Source organism: Malus domestica, chromosome 03, assembly GCF_042453785.1.
Source record: "Malus domestica chromosome 03, GDT2T_hap1".
Lineage (NCBI taxonomy): Eukaryota > Viridiplantae > Streptophyta > Magnoliopsida > Rosales > Rosaceae > Malus > Malus domestica.
Window position 1 is genome coordinate 22,574,324 of NC_091663.1, and position 21,779 is coordinate 22,596,102.

At 38.0% G+C, this 21,779-nt stretch overlaps 2 protein-coding genes across 3 annotated transcripts; one reads left to right on the forward strand and one right to left on the reverse strand.

Moving 5' to 3' along the window:
- The first annotated feature begins 131 nt into the window (after positions 1-131).
- On the forward strand, positions 132-11,562 carry LOC103427046 (NAD(H) kinase 1). Of its 2 annotated transcripts, XM_008365121.4 has the most exons (12): positions 132-444; positions 1,239-1,392; positions 1,487-1,606; positions 3,972-4,109; positions 5,039-5,214; positions 5,883-5,996; positions 6,116-6,210; positions 6,909-7,015; positions 7,865-7,938; positions 9,627-9,705; positions 9,861-10,168; positions 10,925-11,562. In XM_008365121.4, the coding sequence occupies exons 1-12, from the start codon at positions 421-423 to the stop codon at positions 11,231-11,233; spliced, it is 1,698 nt and encodes a 565-aa protein (XP_008363343.3). In that variant the 5' UTR covers positions 132-420; the 3' UTR covers positions 11,234-11,562. The 2 variants fall into 2 exon arrangements, with proteins under 2 accessions (XP_008363343.3, XP_008363346.3); XM_008365124.4 differs by lacking the exon at positions 3,972-4,109.
- Positions 11,563-16,643: 5,081 nt separating this feature from the next.
- Positions 16,644-17,189, reverse strand: LOC103447687 (uncharacterized). Its single transcript, XM_008386875.3, has one exon. It carries the CDS (start codon positions 17,187-17,189, stop codon positions 16,644-16,646), a length of 546 nt encoding a protein of 181 aa, XP_008385097.3.
- Between the last annotated feature and the right edge of the window lie 4,590 nt (positions 17,190-21,779).

The window sequence follows — 21,779 nt, forward strand, 5'->3', positions numbered from 1 at the left end:
GGAGAAAGATGCAAAACTTTTTAACCTTGAACGCAACCATTGAGCCAAAGTGCTTTGACTCGCCACGCGTTAACCGTGGGTCCCACCCCCGAAGCCGCACGAGAGAGAGAGAGGGTGAGAGAGAGAGTAGTGGGTGGGCCGTCGGTCTGATAATTTCTTCTGGGTTATGTGGTGTATGGGTTTGTGGGTGAGAGGATGAGGGATGTGTTGGCCTTGTAATTACCACTTCAATCTCCAACATTCCCATTTGCCTGAAAATATTAATAAAATAAAATAAAATTGGAAAGTCTGAATCTTTGTGTGTAAATACCAAACATGGATTAACAATTCAGATTTCTCATATCTCCAACACTGGAGGGCTCTTCCTCTTGGAGAAGAAGAAGAAGGAGAAGAAAAGAAGGGATCTTGTTCAACTCACCCATGGCTCCCAGCAAGAATTCTACTGTAATCACCTCTACGTCTCTCAATTATGCTGTAATTGATTAATTAGTCAATAATTTTTATTTTTTTTTTGGCATTTGAAGCTCCTTGTTGGATTTTTAATTTTAGTGCTGTTTTGGGTGCATGTTGCATTTCTAGCAGACTTTTTTATTTATAAATTTAATTTTTTCAATGTATGAGAGGAAATATATACACACACACCTACATATAATTCTGAATTTTGTGATTGCACTCAATGGCTACTGTTGGACTGATTCTGCTGTGTATTGGTATTTTGGCTTAATAAGTAGTTTCTTTTTCTTAATTTTTCTCCTTTGCAAAAATTGAATCAAACAATGTATCCGAATCTCAGTGCAATCCAGGGGTGCTTATATACTATATAGGTTAGCTGAAATCTGAAGAAACTTGATTTGAGTGTATTTTGTAATCAATGAGCAGATGAGGACATAAAATGAATGGATATGGAAATTCGATTGACCCTACCCCAAACGGCGCTAACAGTTCCTTTCTGTAGGAAGTCCCAAGTATAGCGATAACATGATTCCTCAGCATTGATTTATGACTTTATGCCGAAATTGGGGCATATTCGCTGTGAAATGAATTTGTTGGAATTAAATTTTTTTCATTTTATAATATTTATCAACTGATGCGCTCTTGTTCTTGTTCATCTATGTTTTATTGAACTCTACTTAACTCTGCATCATACAATCAACAACCGTGCTAGCTCTATCATGTTAACAAGATATCTCGGCTCAGATGAAGTTGTGCTTCTTATCTGATATGCTTCCTGTGGACAGGGCGAACCAAGTGTTTCATGCTCACAACCAGAGAACGGTTTTCTCAATTCGATTTCTCTTTTAAGTTCAGAGAAAGCAGTCCAGGAACTTCTCCAGCAATCTTCTGTTCAAAGCACAGATGACCACCTCATGGAGTTCGCAGACGCTATGAGAAGTATGGTCATTTTCTTTTCTCGAATGGTATACAGTAGTCAATGAAACGATTATCATTAATATAAATTGATTATATTGCATTCAACTTTCTCTAGCTGTTGCAAAGGCCCTGAGACGGGCTGCTGAAGGAAAGGCTTCGGCACAAGCTGAGGCAGCTGAATGGAAGCGTAAATACGAACTGGAGAGGGCTCACAATCTACATTTGGAACATAAAGGTTTTTTTAATAATTGCTCAACATATTTTAATTGTCATGCAGCTTTTGTTCTTTCACATAGATATACATATATTTGATCATGCAATTTCTGCTCACGTAAAACACAGTTTTCTAATATTTGCTGATATTATTTTAGCACAATTAGAAGCCTTAAAACAGATACTTGGGTTCATCTGAAAAAGTGCTTAGTTTCCTTCAGTTTCTGTCAAAGCCATTTCTTCATTAATTTGGATTTTAGCTTCTTGTAGGCCTTTTCATTGCTTTTGAACTTCTGTACTCGTATCAACCTCTGCATCTAGTGTAGCTTTTGTTTCATTAACTGAGATCAGAATCTGAAGTCCATAAAGAAATGACTTTTGGAATTGCTTTGTCGTTTGTAACTGCCAAACAGTCCGAAAGCTTTTTTTTCTTCAATTTTTTGATATCTCTTCATGTTGATACAAGATAACAAAACGGGTGATGCGCTGTGGAGAAACAAGATTACACTTAGTGGGTGAAAGTTTGAGAGAGAGGTCACAGAATAAATCTGCATGTTAATGGCAAGAGCGATGCAGATTTTATGTATCTTGGTCCGAGAATGAATTGATGCTTTTCACACTGTCAAAAATCATTGTAGTTCATATTGAAAAACTATCTGCTAGGTATACTCCACCCTAACCATTAATAGCACAACTTTGCATTGTCCTACATTTAGGAGCAAAGTTTCAAAATTATTTGGCATTCCGGTTATCACTCTAACTTTATGTTGTTTAGATGAGATTTAATTTTTTTATTTTGAATAAAAATGAGATGAATTTAAAACCTCTCGATTCTAAAGCATACAGGTTTGCGTTCTTGTGTCATTTTCTAGGATATGTTGTTAACTAGTGAGTAGTGACACATTGACTTGATATGGCCTTACTCTCATATATTGAAGAAAGTCTTTATCAAACACCAAAATTTTGCTTTGGTTCTTTATTTCATGTTTCTAAAGAATTGTCCTAGGACACAAATTAGACTGTTCAAAGAAAAGTACCAAAGATTCAATGCTAGTATTTCAAGCCCTTGGGGCTAGTTAAAATGGGATAGGATTGGGATAGATCAAGGTTTTATCCACTCCAATTTAACGAAAACAAAGCACCAGAATCTAAAACCAACTCTTCTAAGAAAGACGCCTTTGTGAAAAAGGTTACTGAAATATTTCTTAACAAAATATCATCAACGCAATGTGATGAGATAAAAGTATAGCACTTGTGTCTCTCTTATCCATTAGAATCAACAACCTGAACTTTCCTTCGAAAGTTCAAGGCCAAAGTTTCTTGTTGAAACAAACGACAAAAGGAGAAACGCTCCAAAACTAAAGTGTCTTTTTCACCCCTATGGCCCCTATCTTGTGGTGGCATGGAAGAAGACATCTTTAAATGTTAAAGGGGGTTTCATGATCTCAAAATATTGCAAATGAGTGTTGTAACCAATTTGTTGAGTGAACTGGTCTGGATAATTCGATGTTTGATGGTTTTCATTTTTCCCAAACCAAGTTGCTTCTATGTCCCTCACTTCATATACCATCAAGCCTGAATCCTTAAGCTATAAGGGCACCTTAGATGTACACATGTGTACATACGTGCAAACTATATATATATAGTTGATGTTATATATTTGGAAACAAAACAGCATTTTGATTACTTGTAATTTAGTTCAATTAAATTCCTGCATATACATTCTACTTTTATAATTTCTCTAAACACAATTTATATGAATGGAATGTTGAAATAACGAGTTGTGTATGTGAGGGTGAATGATGCACCAGAAATGGTATTCGAAAGGAAAATGGTTAGCACCTGTTCAGATAGTAGAAACACTTGCATCTAAAGGCAAGCAAATGAGATTATAAACCCTGTTTTGCCAGAAAAATACGCTAAAATATTTCTAAAGTGCCAAGGGTGCTCCACCACTGCATACACCTAATCCAATGGGGTCATATTAATTCATTTCTTCTCCCATCGTTTTTCTCTGCCTTTTGTAAATAGGAAGCTTTTGTGAAGCTTTATGAAAAGATCTTGCCTTAGAGGGTCTTTTATATCATCATATATTTTCATTTTGTCAATTTTCACAAACCTCTTGTCTTTTCTTCTCTATCCTTCTGGACTGGTTCTCCGTTTATTGTTTTTGCATATCCATTTACTAATTTATCCTAGAAATACTTTCTACTTCTCTCTGAATGCTTCTTGTGGTTTGACAATCTTATAGCCCATAGTTTTGAGTTGACTTCTTCGTGATACCTCTGCAAACGGTTAAAACTTAGATCAATTGCTTGGTGTTGCTGGTCTTTCTAATCATACTTGGACTCATTATCATCAGATTGTGGGTATTCCACTATCATCAGGCTACAACTTTTATGAAAAGCTACAAAGTTCGTGGATTCCGAGTTCTCTATGTAATGCAATGGGAATGATAGGATTTATGCTTCCATGTGTTTTCTTCTTGGAAATTTTCAAGCAACGGGGCAGGGAAGTTTCTGAAGGTACTTGCTTTGTCTTATACAAAATAAAGTCATTCTGGTGCTCCCACAAAAGAAACTGCACATTTCTAAGAAAAGGGAATTTCCCTTTCTAGCTTTTTTGGGGTCAATATAAAAAATTAAAATAAATAGAGATATATAAATACCTCTTTCCTTGAGAGACCAGGATAGGAGAACGTTGTTTAAGCTTTGAGGTCATTTTGTCTTGTACACCAATACAAATTGCTAACTGCGAACTGAGGGGTAGTTGTTATTTTGAGTTGATGATGCTACAAGGATCAGGACCGGCTATGCACCAAAGTATAAGCAACTGTCCCAGAGTAATTTCTATTAAGCCTTTAGGGGTTGAAAAGACGATAATAAAGTTTTACTTGCATAAGCTTTTCCAACAGTATATTAATGTGATTCATTTTTCCTTGTTACAGCATAATGTGTAAGAATGTTATAACACATTATTTTTTTTAACAGCCTTCAAAACTACTACGTTTTTTCTTATGTTAAAAGTTTTCCCTTCCATAATAGGAGAGTCAAAATTGTAAGAGGCTTGGAGTTAGTGATGTTGGCTTATATATTGTGAATTCATTTGGGGTTTCGTTATGCTTAGACTCATGAGTTTTTTGGTTAAAATTATGTAGTTCTTGGTAATTGATTTATTGCATTTTCTCCAAGATTACTAAGGTTTAGATGCCTAAGGTGGTGTTTGATGTGGAGGTTTTCCCTGATTACTGCGCTCGTTTCTCAATTGCACCACTGTTGCGGTTATCATTCTACTTTTGTCCTTTTGTGCGTGGTACTTTGTGTTGTGAGCTCATTTGCATAATGCGATGTATACTTTGGTTCACCTTAAACTAGCATAGGTGATGTTGTCCTGAGTTTCTTTGTTTCACCTTATTCATACCTTAATAGAAGGGATTTTCTGGCTTATGTTACAGAGCAATCAAGTAAAGAGACTAACAGCATTGGAGAGAGGACAGAGAACTTGGCCAGCCAATCAAATGAGCAATCTGAACAGTGTTGTGGGATGAATGGGATATGCTCCCATGAAGTTCTTCGGGATGATGAAAGCTGTTCCGATTCCAAGGTGTTCCCCAATAAATTTACCAGAAAGGTACCCTTTTTATTTGTGTCCTTACCCTCCTGTCCAGCTAAGCTCTGGCGTGCACTGTACACTGATTCATTGTAACTATTTAATTTCTAGTTAAAGTATCACTGCATTTGGATTTGGATGGAGTGAAAAGCTTTAGGTTGGAAAAAGATATTTCTGATCATCATTCTGCTTTCAACGTGAAGTATTTAAACCATATGGAACCACAGTAACAGGAAAGTACAAGAAAAGGAAAGTAATAATCCTAGTTTTTACAGGAAATTAAAGTTAAACAAAAGCTTTCCCAAACTATTTAGTCAAGTATACCGCTCGACTGTCTACCATACCAACAGATAGTAACCCCATGACTTTATTTTTTATTTTTTATCATTTATTACCATTTGATTATGAACACAACTTAGCGTATAGATAATGAGCCTTAACAATTCTTCCAACTTAGCGTATGGTTAAAAGTTAAGATTTACACATGTTCTTTAGCCTAATATCAAATTATTTTTTTTAGTAAGATGTTCTTGGTTATCATAAATTTTTTTGTACAGATATTGTATTTACCCACTGCATGCAATTTTCTTTGGCTTTCATAATGCAGTGTTCATGTTAAACATGTTGAAACATTATGACTGCAACAAATTTCACTGGTTATATCATGACATCCATATTTCTTGAGACAGGCATCATTTAAACTTTCATGGTGGTGCAACGGCGATGATAGTGACCAGCACAAGCATGACATCGTCTCTTTTGAAAGGGGAAACATTACAACTGCAGAGCGTAGCAGTAAACAGGTATAACCTATTCTGTCTGTGTATGTTGCTTATTTTTTCCCACTGTTTTTGTGTCTTTTGAATTCAGTTTACTGGTGGCTCCCATCTATTGTCTATTTAAGATCTCGATTTCATTTCAGATTGCGTTGAAGTGGGAATCTCAGCCACAGACTGTGATTATATTGACGAAACCAAATTCAATTTCTGTTCGAATTCTCTGTGCAGAGATGGTCAGGTGTGGATCTTAAGATTTCCTTAAAGTGTCATCTCTGATACCAGATTTTATTTCCTGCATTAGCTGCTTTTCATATTATTGTCGGCTTAAGCTCTGTGACCTCAAGATATTATAGGGTTCAAGAAATGACGACTTGTCGTTAAATCTTAAGTATGACAATGCTGCAATATTTTCATTATTACAACTACAAAAAAATAAAAATAAAAATAAAAATGAACAGATATGCTTGACATTATGGTAAGGTTGGTTGGGTAAAAGAATATCTTATATAAGAAGGATTGTCCCCGAAGAAACGTAGAGCAATAACAATTCATTACCAATGGCAAGAGATTTCTGCACTCCTTTTTGTTACCCTACCAATTGGATTGAATAAATCAAAGGAGAATCAAGGGCACAATTAAGAGGAGAGCAGGAGGTAAAAGGGGAGTGCTGATATCACTCGCCTTGCCAATGGTCTCTCATATGCTTATTTAAAATACAATCCGTTCATGCACTGAAAAAAAAAAAAAAAAGCCCTGACACAATTTCAAAGAAAAAAAAAAGTCATCCACATTCCTGTGAAGTCCCTCATGCCAAAGTTCAATTAAGGACGTTATAGATGATGCTTTATCTTTTGCATTCTTGCATGCATATGTAACTTTATACTTGAATGTCTGCACATGTTTTTCCTTTCCTCAGTCTTGAATTTAAATTTCCAGATGGTTGAGAGAGCAGAAAAAGTTAAATATTTACGTGGAACCACGAGTAAGAGCTGAACTTCTTACGGAGTCATCTATCTTCAACTTTGTCCATACATGGAAGGATGGTGAGAACTACAGAAGATTGTTTCTTTTCGATTATATATTGGAAGAGACTTCTCTCAAATTGAGACTTGTTTTCATGATGCTCTTTACAAAAGATTTTTTTACAGAATTTTTCGCTACTTGCATATTCTTGTATATGTATTTCTGTTGTTGTTTCTTTTTTCTAAATAAGAATTAAGTCTTAAAATTCTATTGATAGTAGAGGCGAGTAGAGAACAAGGAAAGTACCTGTAGACTATTCTAGGCTAGAAGAAGAACGTTAAACAAAACAATTCAAATCATTAGGAAGATACGACAAGATCATGGATGAAAGGCATTAGCATTACACCACATATCTTCCGAAAATCTAATCCTTTCATTATCACCCAACCAAACTGGCGTTTCATCAAGTATTTGGGAAATAGCCTTCTAGGGATGCTTGGAAGTCATTCTACCAGCATCTATAGGATCCCGATTGTTATTGTGCAATTAATATATGCTCCATAATTACATAACCCACAAAGATCTGTTGTTAATCCACATCGTGTTGATTTTTTCATGTTGGACAGAGTTATGTGTATGCAACCGCACATGTGTCTGTTTGTTTTTCAGTTGAGTAATGATCTTACGAAATGTCCAGCCACAAATAAAGTGGAGTGCTATATGCATGCATACGTTCTTTCCCTTAATTCCCAGTTATGGTTGAAGTGATAACAAATTTGGCTTACATGTAATACTTTTGCATAACAATGATCTCAGGTGGTTGTTTGTAACTTGTAAATTAATAAATTTTTATTTATATAATAAGTTGCTTGCTAATTGTGCTCGGGATTTGCTGTTTACTGTTTAGAGTTTCATTTTTTGCTTGACAGAGAGCGAAATAATGCTGCTGCACACAAAAGTAGACCTTGTCATAACTCTTGGCGGGGATGGAACTGTCCTCTGGGTATGTGCATATATTTCTAAGCTTTAACTTGATTACTTCAGAATGTTACAGTGCATTAAACTATTTGGGTTGAGGGAATTTAAAGTGATCCTATACTGCTACTAGGACATGTGTTGTACCACCTTTTGGTTCGTTCTAGTGCTTGTGTGTTCATGTCAATAGCAAATATCTGAGTTCTGATTCATCTCTGTTGTCCCTTATTTCTAAGTGGTAACAATATACATGATGCAATCGTGCAACAGAGGGGTTGGAATTAAACACGATCATATTACTTTTTTTGTTTATACAGTTCAGAAGAATTTATTGTCACAAGTATACATGAATTGCTATGCCATGGTTGAATATGTTAGACGTAATTAGAATGTTGTGTAAGATAGATCAATTGATTAACAGAAAGAGATACATGTGATTAATTACCATTCGTTACGGGCATTTCACCTGTTGAGAGTATGAATCCCACATTGGGGAAGGAGGGACCTATGTGCTTATAAATAGTTGGGCTACTCTCCATATTGCCTATTGGTTTTAGGGTGGAACCCCAACTTCCTTCATGGTATCAGAGCAGGTTGTCCTATGTGTGAAGGCTGTGAAGCCCAACAGCCACACGTGCTTCACGTCACTCAATTTGTGTTGTCACATCGAGGAAAGAGGGACCTTACATGTGCTTTTAAGTAATTAGGTTGCTCCTTATACTGCCAATTGGTTTTGTGGTGGAACTATAACTTTCTTCATGGTATCAGAGCCTAGTTGTCCCATGTGTGAAACCTAACGGCCACACGTGCTCCACGTCACCTGATTTGTGTTGTCCATGTGTTAAGCTTGAAAATTCACCACACGTGAGGGTCGTGTTGAGAGTATGAATCCCACATCGGAGAAAGGAAGGACCTTGCATGTGCTTATAAGTAGTTGGGCTACTCTCCATATTGCCAATTGGTTTTATTGGTGGAATCGCAACTTCCTTCATTCACATCATTATTAACAACACTGCATGTAAATAACCCCAAGAAGGACCAGGGATAAGGGAAAGAAACTGATAAAAACAGACAGAAAATTGGAAACATCACCTATCTCGTCATGTGAGAGAGTATATCTTAAGCCTAACTCCTTGTCATTTTGTTTTAGCTGGATGATTTATTTTTGTTGGGCTCACCAATCCTTATTTAATATTTGTGAGACTAAGAAAAATGAAACCAGAAAGTTTTAATTCTTTTTAACATGAATTGCAACTCTAAATTTTTACAACCGTCCATTTCAAGTGTGACTAGAAGTACTAGATGTTACTTTTCTGTGTTGCTACTTTTGATGTAGTCATGTTCTTGGAGTATCTTGTCCTGTTGAAAAAGGATCATTTGCAGTGTCTTATGGAGGGTTCTGGCTTAATGTATATTTATATAAAACTTTCACTTATTCATTGGACTTTATTTGGTCATTGCTCATATTGTTGGACCACTGTAAAGTCATGGTGTTTTTCGTGCTGTTATTAGAGGAAGATAACATTTATTTCATTTCTTTGAGTATGCTACTTGTGCTGTAATCTCAAGAGTAAACTGATTCCTGGGTAATGAACTCTTGAAACTTTGAAACTAAATCGCAGTTCTGTAGTTGATGGTTTTTATTTAATTATATTTATTAATATTTTGTAGCACTTATATTGTTGGCGGTAACGACTATTTTCTTTGAATTTGCAGGCAGCATCTATGTTCAAAGGACCAGTTCCTCCTGTTGTGCCGTTTTCTTTAGGGTCACTGGGATTTATGACTCCTTTTCGTATCCTTTTGTCATCTCTTTTAGAAGAGTTCCTTTTTAAATAAAATTGAGTTTCTAAAGTTACTCTAAATGTTTACTTGTCCTTTATGGATCTTATTATGTTACTTTTTACTGTTCCTGTATCTCATTCAAAAGTGATCTTTAACATGCTTCAGACAGTGAGCGCTACCGAGACTATCTTGATTTAATTTTAAAAGGTCCCTTTAATATCACGTTGCGACACCGGTTGCAGTGCCACGTTATTAGAGAAGCAGCCAAAAATGAGTACGAAACTGAAGGACCAATGCTTGTACTAAATGAGGTTACAATTGACCGTGGGATATCATCATACCTCACAAATTTGGAATGTTATTGTGACAATTCTTTTGTCACAAGTGTCCAAGGAGATGGGCTAATATTATCAACGACGTCTGGCAGTACCGCGTATTCATTAGCAGCTGGAGGATCAATGGTCCACCCCCAGGTTTGTTTTCATACCGTGATCTATCAGTTCTTGTTTACAGCTATCAAAGATATTATATGGTAGTTATGAACTTTATAGCGCTGCCGTGAAGCCAAAGCAATATTTGTCAAATATTGGTTTTAATGTTATACTACTGCGTACATCAACCTCTTAGCACTCACTCTGCATATTGTGGGGAGAGTTTTCTTTAAAGATTAAGGATGAAAATATGCCTTGCTCAGGAGAAATATATTAAAAATATTATAGATAACGTTCAGTTTATAGAAAAACAATCCTGGTTATATAGGCTACATTGTAATTTAAATCCTATACGAGAATAATTACATACACACATCAACATCGCTTTCACTGTCCAAAATCATTTTTCCAACCATAGTAGTGATCTGTCCTATTTCTCCTTCATGAGTAATCCATCTTCTTCCCTCAAGTTGGACACAATTTTTTCATTTATCCTCTCAACATGCCTTGAGATTAGGGAGTTATCCATTCCAATCCAATCCTACTTACCAAACGAGCCCAGAGTGTTTACCAAAACTGTTCCTAGGATATTCAAAACTAATCTTGTTAACAAAAAATAAAATGCTACTCACCAATGGTTATCTGATTGATCTTATCATAAATAAGAAACAAGTAATAAACGACATTTAGAACTTTGATAGACAGATTTACAGTAAATCCTTTATGGCTATTATCTGTATCTGTTTGATGTCTTGCAACTATAACATTGTTCTTATGATTTGTTCTTCATAACTGCAGGTTCCTGGAATTCTTTTTACACCTATCTGTCCACATTCCTTATCGTTTCGGCCTCTGATATTACCTGAGCACGTGACTTTGCGAGTACAAGTACCTTTCAACAGCAGAAGCCATGCATGGGCGTCGTTTGATGGAAAGGACAGGAAACGGTTGGCTCCTGGTGATGCACTTGTGTGCAGCATGGCGCCTTGGCCTGTCCCTACTGCATGTCAAGTTGATTCCACCAGTGACTTCTTGAACAGCATCCATGACGGGCTTCACTGGAATCTGAGAAAGACTCAGTCTTTCGATGGCCCTCGGGAAGCATAGTGCGCAGTTTTTCTTTTGTATATTATGTTTTCTAGTTTGCAGATCCCGGTCGAATCTAAATCTAACTTGTGTTGTTAAAAAGGTAAGAAAGGGGAGGTGGGTGGGGGTAGAAGGTGAAGAGAAAATCTAAAAGTCGTGTAATTATTTATTTTACATGTCTCCGGTTTCCCCCTCAACAAGGAGCATATACATTTTCTTGTCCAATAAGTAAAAGGCTTGAAGCAGAAAGCTTGCTAAATGGATGCCAAAAGATTAATGTTACTTTTTCCTTAGGAACCTGTAAACTGGATCTTGATCATTGCCACGAATATATACAAAAAATTTAGAAATTGTTCAGTCTACGAAATTCACTCTCTCTTGCATAACATGCGTTGTTTTTTTTTTTTTTTTTTTTTTTTTTTTGAGATAAGGATAACATGCATTGTATTGCTTACATATATGCTTGTTTACAACGCTTCTGTGCACTTATGTTGATAAGTGTTATAAATAGGCAAAAGTTAGAGAAATAACCTTTGCTAAGAGCTAGATCGAAGCGGGTGTAATATATCATACTGTTTTGTTTATCAACTATAACAGAATGATTGCAGGTAAAAGAGAAATAGGAGAATGCAGAAAATATTCTAACTTATCTTTCTTCTCTTATTGCTTTTTGTTTTCGTGTGTTTTGAACACTCGTGGTGCTCTATTTATAGAGCAACTACCTTGAAAACTTACGAAAACTTCACTATTTAGCATATGAATCTTTACTGTATACATGTGGGCAAACATACTCACTGTTTACAACACTCCCCCTTGGATGCCCACATATCAACATCAGTTGCCTCGTTAAAACCTTGGTTGGAAAACCCAGTAGGAAAAAACCATAGCGAAGGAAAAAGAGTACAACTTTACCCAGATTGTCGATATGGTGTTAAGCATGCTTATGTTGCCTTGTTAAAACCTGGATAGGAAAAACCTAGTGGGAAAAATCCTAATCGAAGGAAAAAGAGTACAACATGCATGTATCATGGATGCTCCCCCTGAATTGTATCTCCCCTTGATTCCGCATTCTTCAAATTTGTAAGCTGACGTAATCCGATTCCATGCACTAACTTCTAAAATGTGCACTTTGGTAGAGATTTGGTGAAAAAGTCTTCCAAATTTTCATTGGAACGGATTTGTCTGACTTCAATAACTTTAGCCTTCTGAAGCTCATGTGTACTGAAAAACCTTGGAGATATGTGTTTAGTTTTATCATCCTTGATGAATCCTTCCTTCATCTGGGCAACACAGGCTGCATTATCTTCATGAATGACAGTTGGAGTGTTTGTTTTTGAAGGTAGACCACATGAATTCCGGATGTGATGGATCGTTGATCTTAACCAAGAACATTCACAACTTTCTTCATGTAAAGCAATTATTTCTGAGTGATTGGAAGATGTAGCAACTAATGTTTGCTTCGTTGAGCACCATGAAATTGATGTATCTCCATTAATGAACACATATCCAGTTTGTGAACGGCTTTATACGGATCGGAGAGAAAACCAGTATCTACGTATCTAACAATGATCTGGTCATTTGTGGACTTGTCTGAGTAGAAGAGACTCATGTCTGTTGTCCCACGAAGGTATCGTAAAACATCTTTGACTCCCTTCCAATGATGAATTGTTGGAGCAGAGCTATACCTGGCTAACAAGTTTACTGAAAAAGCTATATCCGGTCTAGTACATTGTGCTAAATACAATAAATCACCTATTGCACTCAAATATGGTACTTCTGGACCAAGGACCAATTCGTCATCTTCTTTTGGACGGAATGGATCTTTCTTAATGTTCAAAGAACGAACGACCATTGGGGTGCTAAGTGGATAAGCCTTGTCCATGCCAAATTGCTTAAGTATTTTTTCAATGTAAGCTTATTAATGGACCAAAATTCCATTAGCACAATGTTCAATCTACATGCCGAGACAATATTTTGTTTTCCCAAGGTCTTTCATTTCAAATTTGCTTTTTAGACACTCAGCAGTTTTATTGAGCTCTTCAGGAGTTCTAACTAGGTTCATATCATCAACATATACTGCCACTATAGCGAAACCAGTATTTGATTTCTTAATGAACACACAAGGGCATGACATTGTTGGCATATCCTTGTTTGATCAAATACTCACTGAGACGATTATACCACATTCGCCTAGATGGTTTCAGCCCATATAATGGTCGCCTTAATTTGATTGAGAACATACCTCATGGTTTGTTAGTCATTTCATGCAACTTAAGTCCTTCAAGGACTTTCATATATATGTCAGTATCTAATTCTCCATATAGATATGCAGTGATGACATCCATAAGTCGCATATCAAGTTTCTCTGAAACCACTAAACTTATTTAAGTAACAGAACGTAATTGCGTCAATTACAGGAGAGTATGTCTCTTCATAATCAATTACAGGTCTTTGTGAAAAACCTTGTGCAACGAGTCTTGCTTTATATCTTGCAATCTCGTTTTTCTCATTGAGTTTCCTTGTGAATACCCATTTGTAACCTACGGGGTTCACACCAGGCGGAGTTTGGACTACTGGTCCAAAACACTTCGCCTTTCCAAGGAATTTAATTATGCCTGGATTGCATTTTTCCACTTACGCCAATCATGTCTCTATTTGCATTCATCAACAAAGCAGGGCTCAATGTCATCGCTTAATATAATTTCAGTGGCTACTGCGAAAGCGAACATATCGTTGATGATTACTTCATTTCGATCCCACAATTCATTAGTACATGCATAATTTATGGAGATTTCTTTGCTTTCATGTACTTCTGTCTCTTCAGGGACATGTGTCTCATCAAGGACATTTTTTTTTTCAGAAAATTTAGAATCATGAATTGTGGATTTATTATTCGTTTTCTTTTCCTAAATAATTTCATTTGTATTCAGTTGTGCCCACATCTTTCTCTTTCGAGGGGCTGAATCTTTTGAACCTGGTGGTCTACCACGCTTCAAGCGTGCACCAGATGAATCATTCGCTACCACTTTATTTTGTCCAACAGGGACATCAATTCTTACAGGTGTTTTTGCAGCTGGTATATGTGACTTTGTCACTTTCGAAGCATCATTAAATGCATATGGCATTTGATTAGCAATACTTTGAAGATGAACAATCCTTTTCACTTCATCTTCACATTGAGTGCTTTGTGGATCAAAATGAGATAAAGTGGGAACAACCCATGTCAGCTTTTGCCGTTCTTCTAGAACGGTCTTTTCTCCCCCTAACGGCCGGAAAACAATCTCATCAAAGTGACAATCAGCAAAACGAGCTATAAACATATCACATGTTAAGGGATCCAAATATCTAATGATAGATGGTGAATCAAAACCCACATAAATTCCTAGTCTACACTGAGGTCCCATTTTAGTGCGTTGTGGCGGTTCAATAGGTACATAAACAGCACAACCAAAAACTCATAAATGTGAAATGTTTTACTGATGCCCAAACACGAGTTTTATTTATGAGTATTGGTGGTTGGCTATGGGTCTCAACCGAACCAATGATGCAGCCTGTAAGATGGCATGTCCCCATGCAGAGACTAACAATTTTGTTTTCATGAGCAAAGTGCAAGCTATTAATTGAAGCTGCTTGATAAATGCCTCTGCTAAGCCATTTTGAGTATGGACATGATGAACAGAGTGTTCAACATCAATGCCTAATGTCATGCAGTAATCATCAAATGTTTGAGACGTAAATTCACCAGCGTTATCAAGTCGGATTGACTTAATGGGATAATCTGGAAATTATGCTCGCAACTTAATTATCTGAGCAAGAAATCTTGCAAACGCTACATTTGGAGTAGACAATGGGAAAACATGTGACCATCGGGTAGATGCATCAACGAAAACCATAAAATATCGAAATGGTCCACAAGGTGGTTGAATAGGCCCACAGATATCCCATTGAATACTTTGCAAAAATGATGGGGATTCAGCATCAACCTTTAGTTGTGATGGTCTAATTACAACTTCCTTTGGGAACAAGCCTTGCAAGGGTTATTCTTTGAGACATCAATGTGTCTGCTTAATAATGGATGTCCATTAGAGTTGGTAATGATTCTACACATCATGGTAGATCCTGGATGACCCAGACGGTAATGCTAAAGCATATAAACTTTTGAATCAATGAACTTCTGGTTCATAACAGTATGTGCCTCAATTTTCTTTATGTATGTATAATACAATCCACTCGATAAACCATGCAACTTCTCCAATATACGCTTTTGGGTATCATTGGAGGTAAAGCATAGATATTCCACATTTTCTGCACTTTTCGTTTCAATGTGGTATCCATTTAGACGTATGTCTTTAAAACTCAACAAATTTCGAGTGGATAACGTAGTGTACAACGCACTTTGTATGAACAATATTGTTCCATTTAGTGACATGATATGGGCTTTTCCTCAGCCTTCAATTACATCTGATTGCCCTGATATTGTTGTTACCTTTACTTTTGCAAGTATCATGTTCGAGAAATACTTTCGATCTCGAAGTATTGTACGCGTAGTTGCGCTGTCTGCAAGACAAAAATCTCCACCATTGCTCTTGTTTTAAGAATAACCATAATTTTTATCCATGCTCTCTGAGTAGTGGAAATTACAGTTTATTTGTACCATACTTGACCAATCCCGAAAATACTGAGCACCGGTCAACGTTATACCGTCAAGGACCCAGAAAAGTTTCCCTCCAACCAGGAGACCAATCACAGCACAACACGTGTCGACATCAGAAGCCAATCATAGCACGACACGTGTCAACATCAGAAGCCAATCACAACACGACACGTGTCAATGTCAGAATGAAACTAGAAACTCTCTTATATAAATAGAGATCATTCTCTCACAATATTTCCTAATGTCATCTGTACTAAATTATTCACTTGTACTCACTAAAGGAAAGCTTGAACATATGTACTTGTGTAAACTCTTCACAATTAATGAGAACTCCTCTACTCTGTGGACGTAGCTAGTCTGGGTGAACCACATACATCTTGTGTTTGCTTCTCTGTCTCTATCCATTTACATACTTATCCACACTAGTGACCGGAGCAATCTAGCAAAGGTCACAAACTTAATACTTTCTGTTGTACCAAAGTCCTCACTGATTTTGTGCATCAACACAGTTAAAAGCAGTTTATTCATACTAGAATACTACTTTTATTGAATTGAATATGCAAGCATTAAATCACAAGTGCAAATAACAAGAGTACATCAAACATAAATGATTTAATCGAACCCAAACACTTCATTCCCTCTTTCAATAATGAAGTGTGAAACATCCAAGTAGGTTATGTTCAATTGTCCTAATAAATCGAACACTGGATCAAGTATATCCAACTGTATAGCCTGGTTGAGGAAATTGGTCCCGACACCCTTCTCCTTAAGAGAGGCTTAATACAGATCCACCAGATGTTTTGGGGTACGACAGGTACGTGCCCAGTGCCTATTGCCACCACACCTATGGCAAACTCCTTCAGGATTTCTAGGAGTGTTCATATAAGTTTCGCCTTTCTGGCAATTTGCATTTTTAAGGCTCAGGCCTGTATTATGCCTTGGAACCTGGTTGTGAACCTTGACACCATGGTTCTTGCCCTTTTGGCTTCGCTTGTGGCCACGTCCTCGTTTGTAATTATTACCATGAGGATGTGGTATTCCTTCAAAGGAAATAGCATTCACTTCTGGGAATGGTGCTGATCTAGTAGGTTGGGACTGATGATTCTTCATCAGAAGCTCATTGTTTTGCTTAGCTACAAGGAGCACAAATATCAGCTGGTTGTACTGAGTAAAGTCTCGCTCTCTATACTGCTGCTGCAGGAGCACGTTGAAGGCATGAAAAGTGCTACAAGTCTTTTCCAGCATGTCTTCCTCAATAATGGTTTCTCCACAGAGCTTCAACTGGAAGGTAATTCTTAACATAACATAATTGTACTCAGCCATGGTCTTAAAATCCTGGATCCTTAGGTGAGTCCACTCATAACGAACCCTCGGAAGAATCACCGTTTTCTGGTGATTGTATCTATTTTTCAATGCCTTCTAGAGGGTTAGTGGATCTTCGACTGTGAGGTACTCGCTTTTCAGTCCCTCGTCAAGATGGCGAAGGATAAAGATCATGGCTTTTTCCCGATCTTGAGAGGATGCACTGTTATCCTCCTTAATAGTTCTCCAAGATTCTCTGCCTCTAGATGAATCTTGGCATCCATTACCCAGGTAAGGTAATTCTTCCCAGTAATATCTAAGGCAACAAAATCAAGTTTTGCCAAGTTCGCCATTTTCTTTTCTGAAAGAAAAATGAGGTGCGTAAGAACTTGCAATATTGTGTATTCTAGAGGAATATATTGTTAGAACTTCTGGTTCTTACAAATTTTTCATTTTGATCCTCAGGCCAAAATGATAAGCACTCGTGTTTGTATCATACTTAGGGCCTCCGTATTTAGATTTCGTATAAATACTTGGAGGACTCAAATGTAATTATGTAATAAATGGAGGGGCAAATATGTAATAAGGATGAGCCCTTATTCTATAAAAGGATCCATCACTCTCCTTATTAAGATAGGCCTGACATCCCCTCTCATATTCAGAGCAAAGCTCTCACCCTCTCAATCCTCTCACAAACAGAGAAATACAATATCAGTGTGGACGTAGCACATACATTAGGGTGAACCACGATACATCTTGTGTTCTTTACTTTCTTGTAGATTCACGGTCAGATTTACGTTGTTCCAAGACCCCTCTAGTTTTTTGCATCAACATTTGGCGCCGTCTGTGGGAATCAACACGAAAAACTATGTCGGTTCTCTTTCATTTTTTCACCTCCACCGTGAATCTGCAAAATCACAAAAACCCAGAAAAAGAAAAGATCCAAATCTCAAACACTCATCAGCTCTCTCTTTTTCATGCTTTCCCTGTCTGTATTTTGCTCATTTTTCATCAACCCAGTCCTCCATCTTCTTCTTCTTCTTCCTCGTCAAATTGATGAGCTCTCATTTCACTTGATTCTCTAAATCTCCGACTGATCAGGTGAAACTCTAAAGATAAAGTGGACGATGGTGCAGCATCTGGATCTTCGACATGTCGTACGTAACTCAAAATCGTTGCAGCCTCATGCTGCTGCCTTTCATCCGTATCAGAGCCTCACCGCCGCAGCCATATTCAGAAGAAATCTCAACGACCCCAGTTCGTCAAACCCTGAAGCGAACCCAAGTCCACCATAAACCTCGACCTGCTTTCTGCACTCGCCAGTTTTGTGCATTATCGTTATTCCACCTCGTAAAGTGGTGAGTGGAGAGTCGAGAGAAAAAGGTTTTGGAGTTTTAGAGAGAAAGACTTTGGAGTTTTTTAGAGAGAGAAAATGTACGTCCTTGAGAGACACAGTAAAACGCTGAGATCGCGCTCTTGAAAATGGCGAATCATCATCCCAAACCCTTATCACACTGGTAACACAGCTCCCGTCATCTTCCTCCTCTTTCTTCCAAATCACCGGCTTCCAGATATGGCTGAGGCGGCAAAGGTTATGTACATAGTGGTGGTGGACGATGGGGACAAGACAAAGAAAGGGAATGAGTCTTTTCGGTATACTCGTCCTGTTTTGCAAAGCTGTCTACAACTCATGGGCTGCAAGCCCCACCACGCCTTCAAGTCACCTACCCCCGTCAGACTGAAAGCAGCAAGAAAATTGTCATTTCTATCTCCGGTTACCCGTTTGAATCGCTCAAGAAACTCGTGAAGCTCAAGGGATGGCAGGTCCTGGTGATCGGGGAACTTCAAAACATCGTCGAATTGGAGCCTCAAAGAGTGTGGGTTACTTGTTTGTGAACGATTTCATACGGTCAGTCTTGAAGAATGCAAAACGCCAAAATGCCGAGACCTAGCGATCCTGGGGAGTGAGAACTTGCCACTGCACAATCATTTCATACGGTCAGTCTTAAAGAATGCATGCCAAGCCGAGACCCCACGATCAATCCATTCACGTCCCCATCCAACCAGGTGTCTCGATACCTTTCGAGTACTACCCCGAAGCTTGGCGCTGCAAGTGTGGCAACCACATTTTCATGCCCTACCTCATGCTGTGAATCTACATGGAACATTTGGGGTCTCTTAATGATAACACTATCAACTACTTGAAGCTACTTTTGCTTTTGTCGACCACATGGAAAAAGTCATATTTATGCTGCCAAGGTGCAGGCTTATGGTGCTACAATCAGGATGGGTTATCTTCAACAACCTACTTGGACAAAGGGAATAACTTTTCCCAACAAAGGACTTAGCTTTACCAGTCATTCACATGTGCTAGCATCACTTGTCGCACTTATCCAACAAAAAGAAAGGCTCTCAGCCAGCTCAACCACTCCCACAAAAGTGAAAAGAGAAAGTAAAATCAACAGCAAAAGCAGAAAACAAAAGAAGATAAAATGAAGCAGACATAATTGCGGTGGTGTTGGCATGCAGAAAAGGGAATTATGGGCGTGACCCATTGAGCAGAGGGTCGGATTTATTTTTGAATGATGTAATTTATTTTTTTGATCTTTCGGAGACATATGTATAAACCCATCAGAGGGTAATAATAATAAAAAATAAAAAATAAAAAAATAAAATAAAAAGGCAAGCCCAAAATAAAGGGTTGGAATGTTATGTGGAGGGCCAAGGCTCATATGCCCAAAAGATCCAGGCCCTATGGTTCCAAAATTATTCGGCAGCCTGCTGCTATTATCACCAACCAGGTGATCAAAAGTACGCACAGTACTCCAAAATTATTCGGCAACTTGCCGCTATTATCACCCACTAGGTGATCAAAAGTACGTACAGTACTCCAAAATTATACATGAGCATCACTAATGTCATTCATACATAAACATTCATGAGCATCACTCATGACAATCATACATAAACATTCATGACCATCATTCATGTCAACATTCATAAGCATCACTCATGTCAATCAACATAAACATTCATGAGCATCACTCATGTCAATCTAGCTTCAAAAGCTTCATTTACAAGGCTCTAGCTTCAAAAGCTTCATTTACAAAGCTCTAGCTTCAAAGCTTCACTTGCAAAGCTTCACATACAAAGCTTCAGTGCAGGGTATACAAATACTGCCTCCAAACAACCACCACTTCGGTCCACACATGGATTTAATTTGAAGTTTCCAGCCAACAGACTCTATTGACCGAAAACTTGGGGGACTACATTATGTACCATATATTGGGCCTCATGAAAAATACTTGGGGAACTTAGCCCATTATTTATGTATTAAGGAGCGAGCCCTTATTTTATAAAAGAGACTCCCTCACCATCATTAGAGAGCATTGCCGCCTGCTGAGCAACCGGCTCGCCGTGAGCATCACTCCTAACCCATTATTCATGTACTGAGGAGCGAGCCCTTATTTTATAAAAGGGACTCCTTCACCATCATTAGAGAACATCGCCGCCTGCTGAGCAACCTTTTCGCCGCGAGCATCGACTCTAGCCCATCATTCATGTATTGAGGAGCGAACCCTTATTATATAAAATGAACTCCCTCACCTTCAACGCCACAAGCCGAGCCAACCAAGGCAACATAAGCCACAAGCAGAGCAGCCTCGCAACATGTGCTACTTTTAGTTGAGCATCATTTCAGATTGAGCACCACCTCATATCGATATCAAGTATCAGTTCAAGACGACATCTAGTTACTTCGGTCCACACATGAACTGAATTTCAAGTCTCCAGCCAAAAGACTCTCATGATTGGAGACTTGGGGGACTACTGTTTGTACCACACTTATGGCCTCCGTATTTAGACCTCGTATAAATACTCGAGGCACTCAAATGTAATTATGTAATAAATGAAAGGGCAAATATGTAAAAAGAGAAGAGCCCTTAGTATATAAAAGAGCCTCCTCACCCACACAATAGAGGACTCTGAGATTCAGAGCTCTCATCCTCACATAGAAGCTCTCGCTATCCTCTTCAACATCTCAGAGAAATACAATAATCAGTGTGGACGTAGCCCAAACATTGGGGTGAACCACTATACATCTTGTGTTATTTACTTTCTTGCAGATTCACGGTCGGATTTATGTTGTTCCAAGACCTTTCCAGTTTTGTGCATCAACACTTGGCGCCGTCTATGAGAATCAACACGAAAAGCTATGTCGGTTATCTCTCAATTTTTCACCTCCACCGTGAATCTGCAGGAACACCAAACCAAAATCACAGTCTCATCTCTCTCTCTAAAAACCCAGAATGGGTAAGCAGAACAGATACATACTCTAACTCTCTCTCTCTGCTTTCTCCATTAAAACCATTCAACATTCTCTCTCTCTACTTTTTTGGAGAGAGAAAGTGGAAAAAGATCGAAACTTTTTTGGGTTTACTGAGATGCTTCGTTCAGACGGGTCCAACGGGAGAAGATATGAGCAGGTCAGTAGTGAGTCAACTCGCCGAGTTGGTGAAGGCAATTTTCGAGTAGTAAAGATCTGGTTCCGCCTCCGCCAAGCAGCAAAGATCTGGTCACACCCAGTGTGGGAAAATTTTGTGATGGATCTGG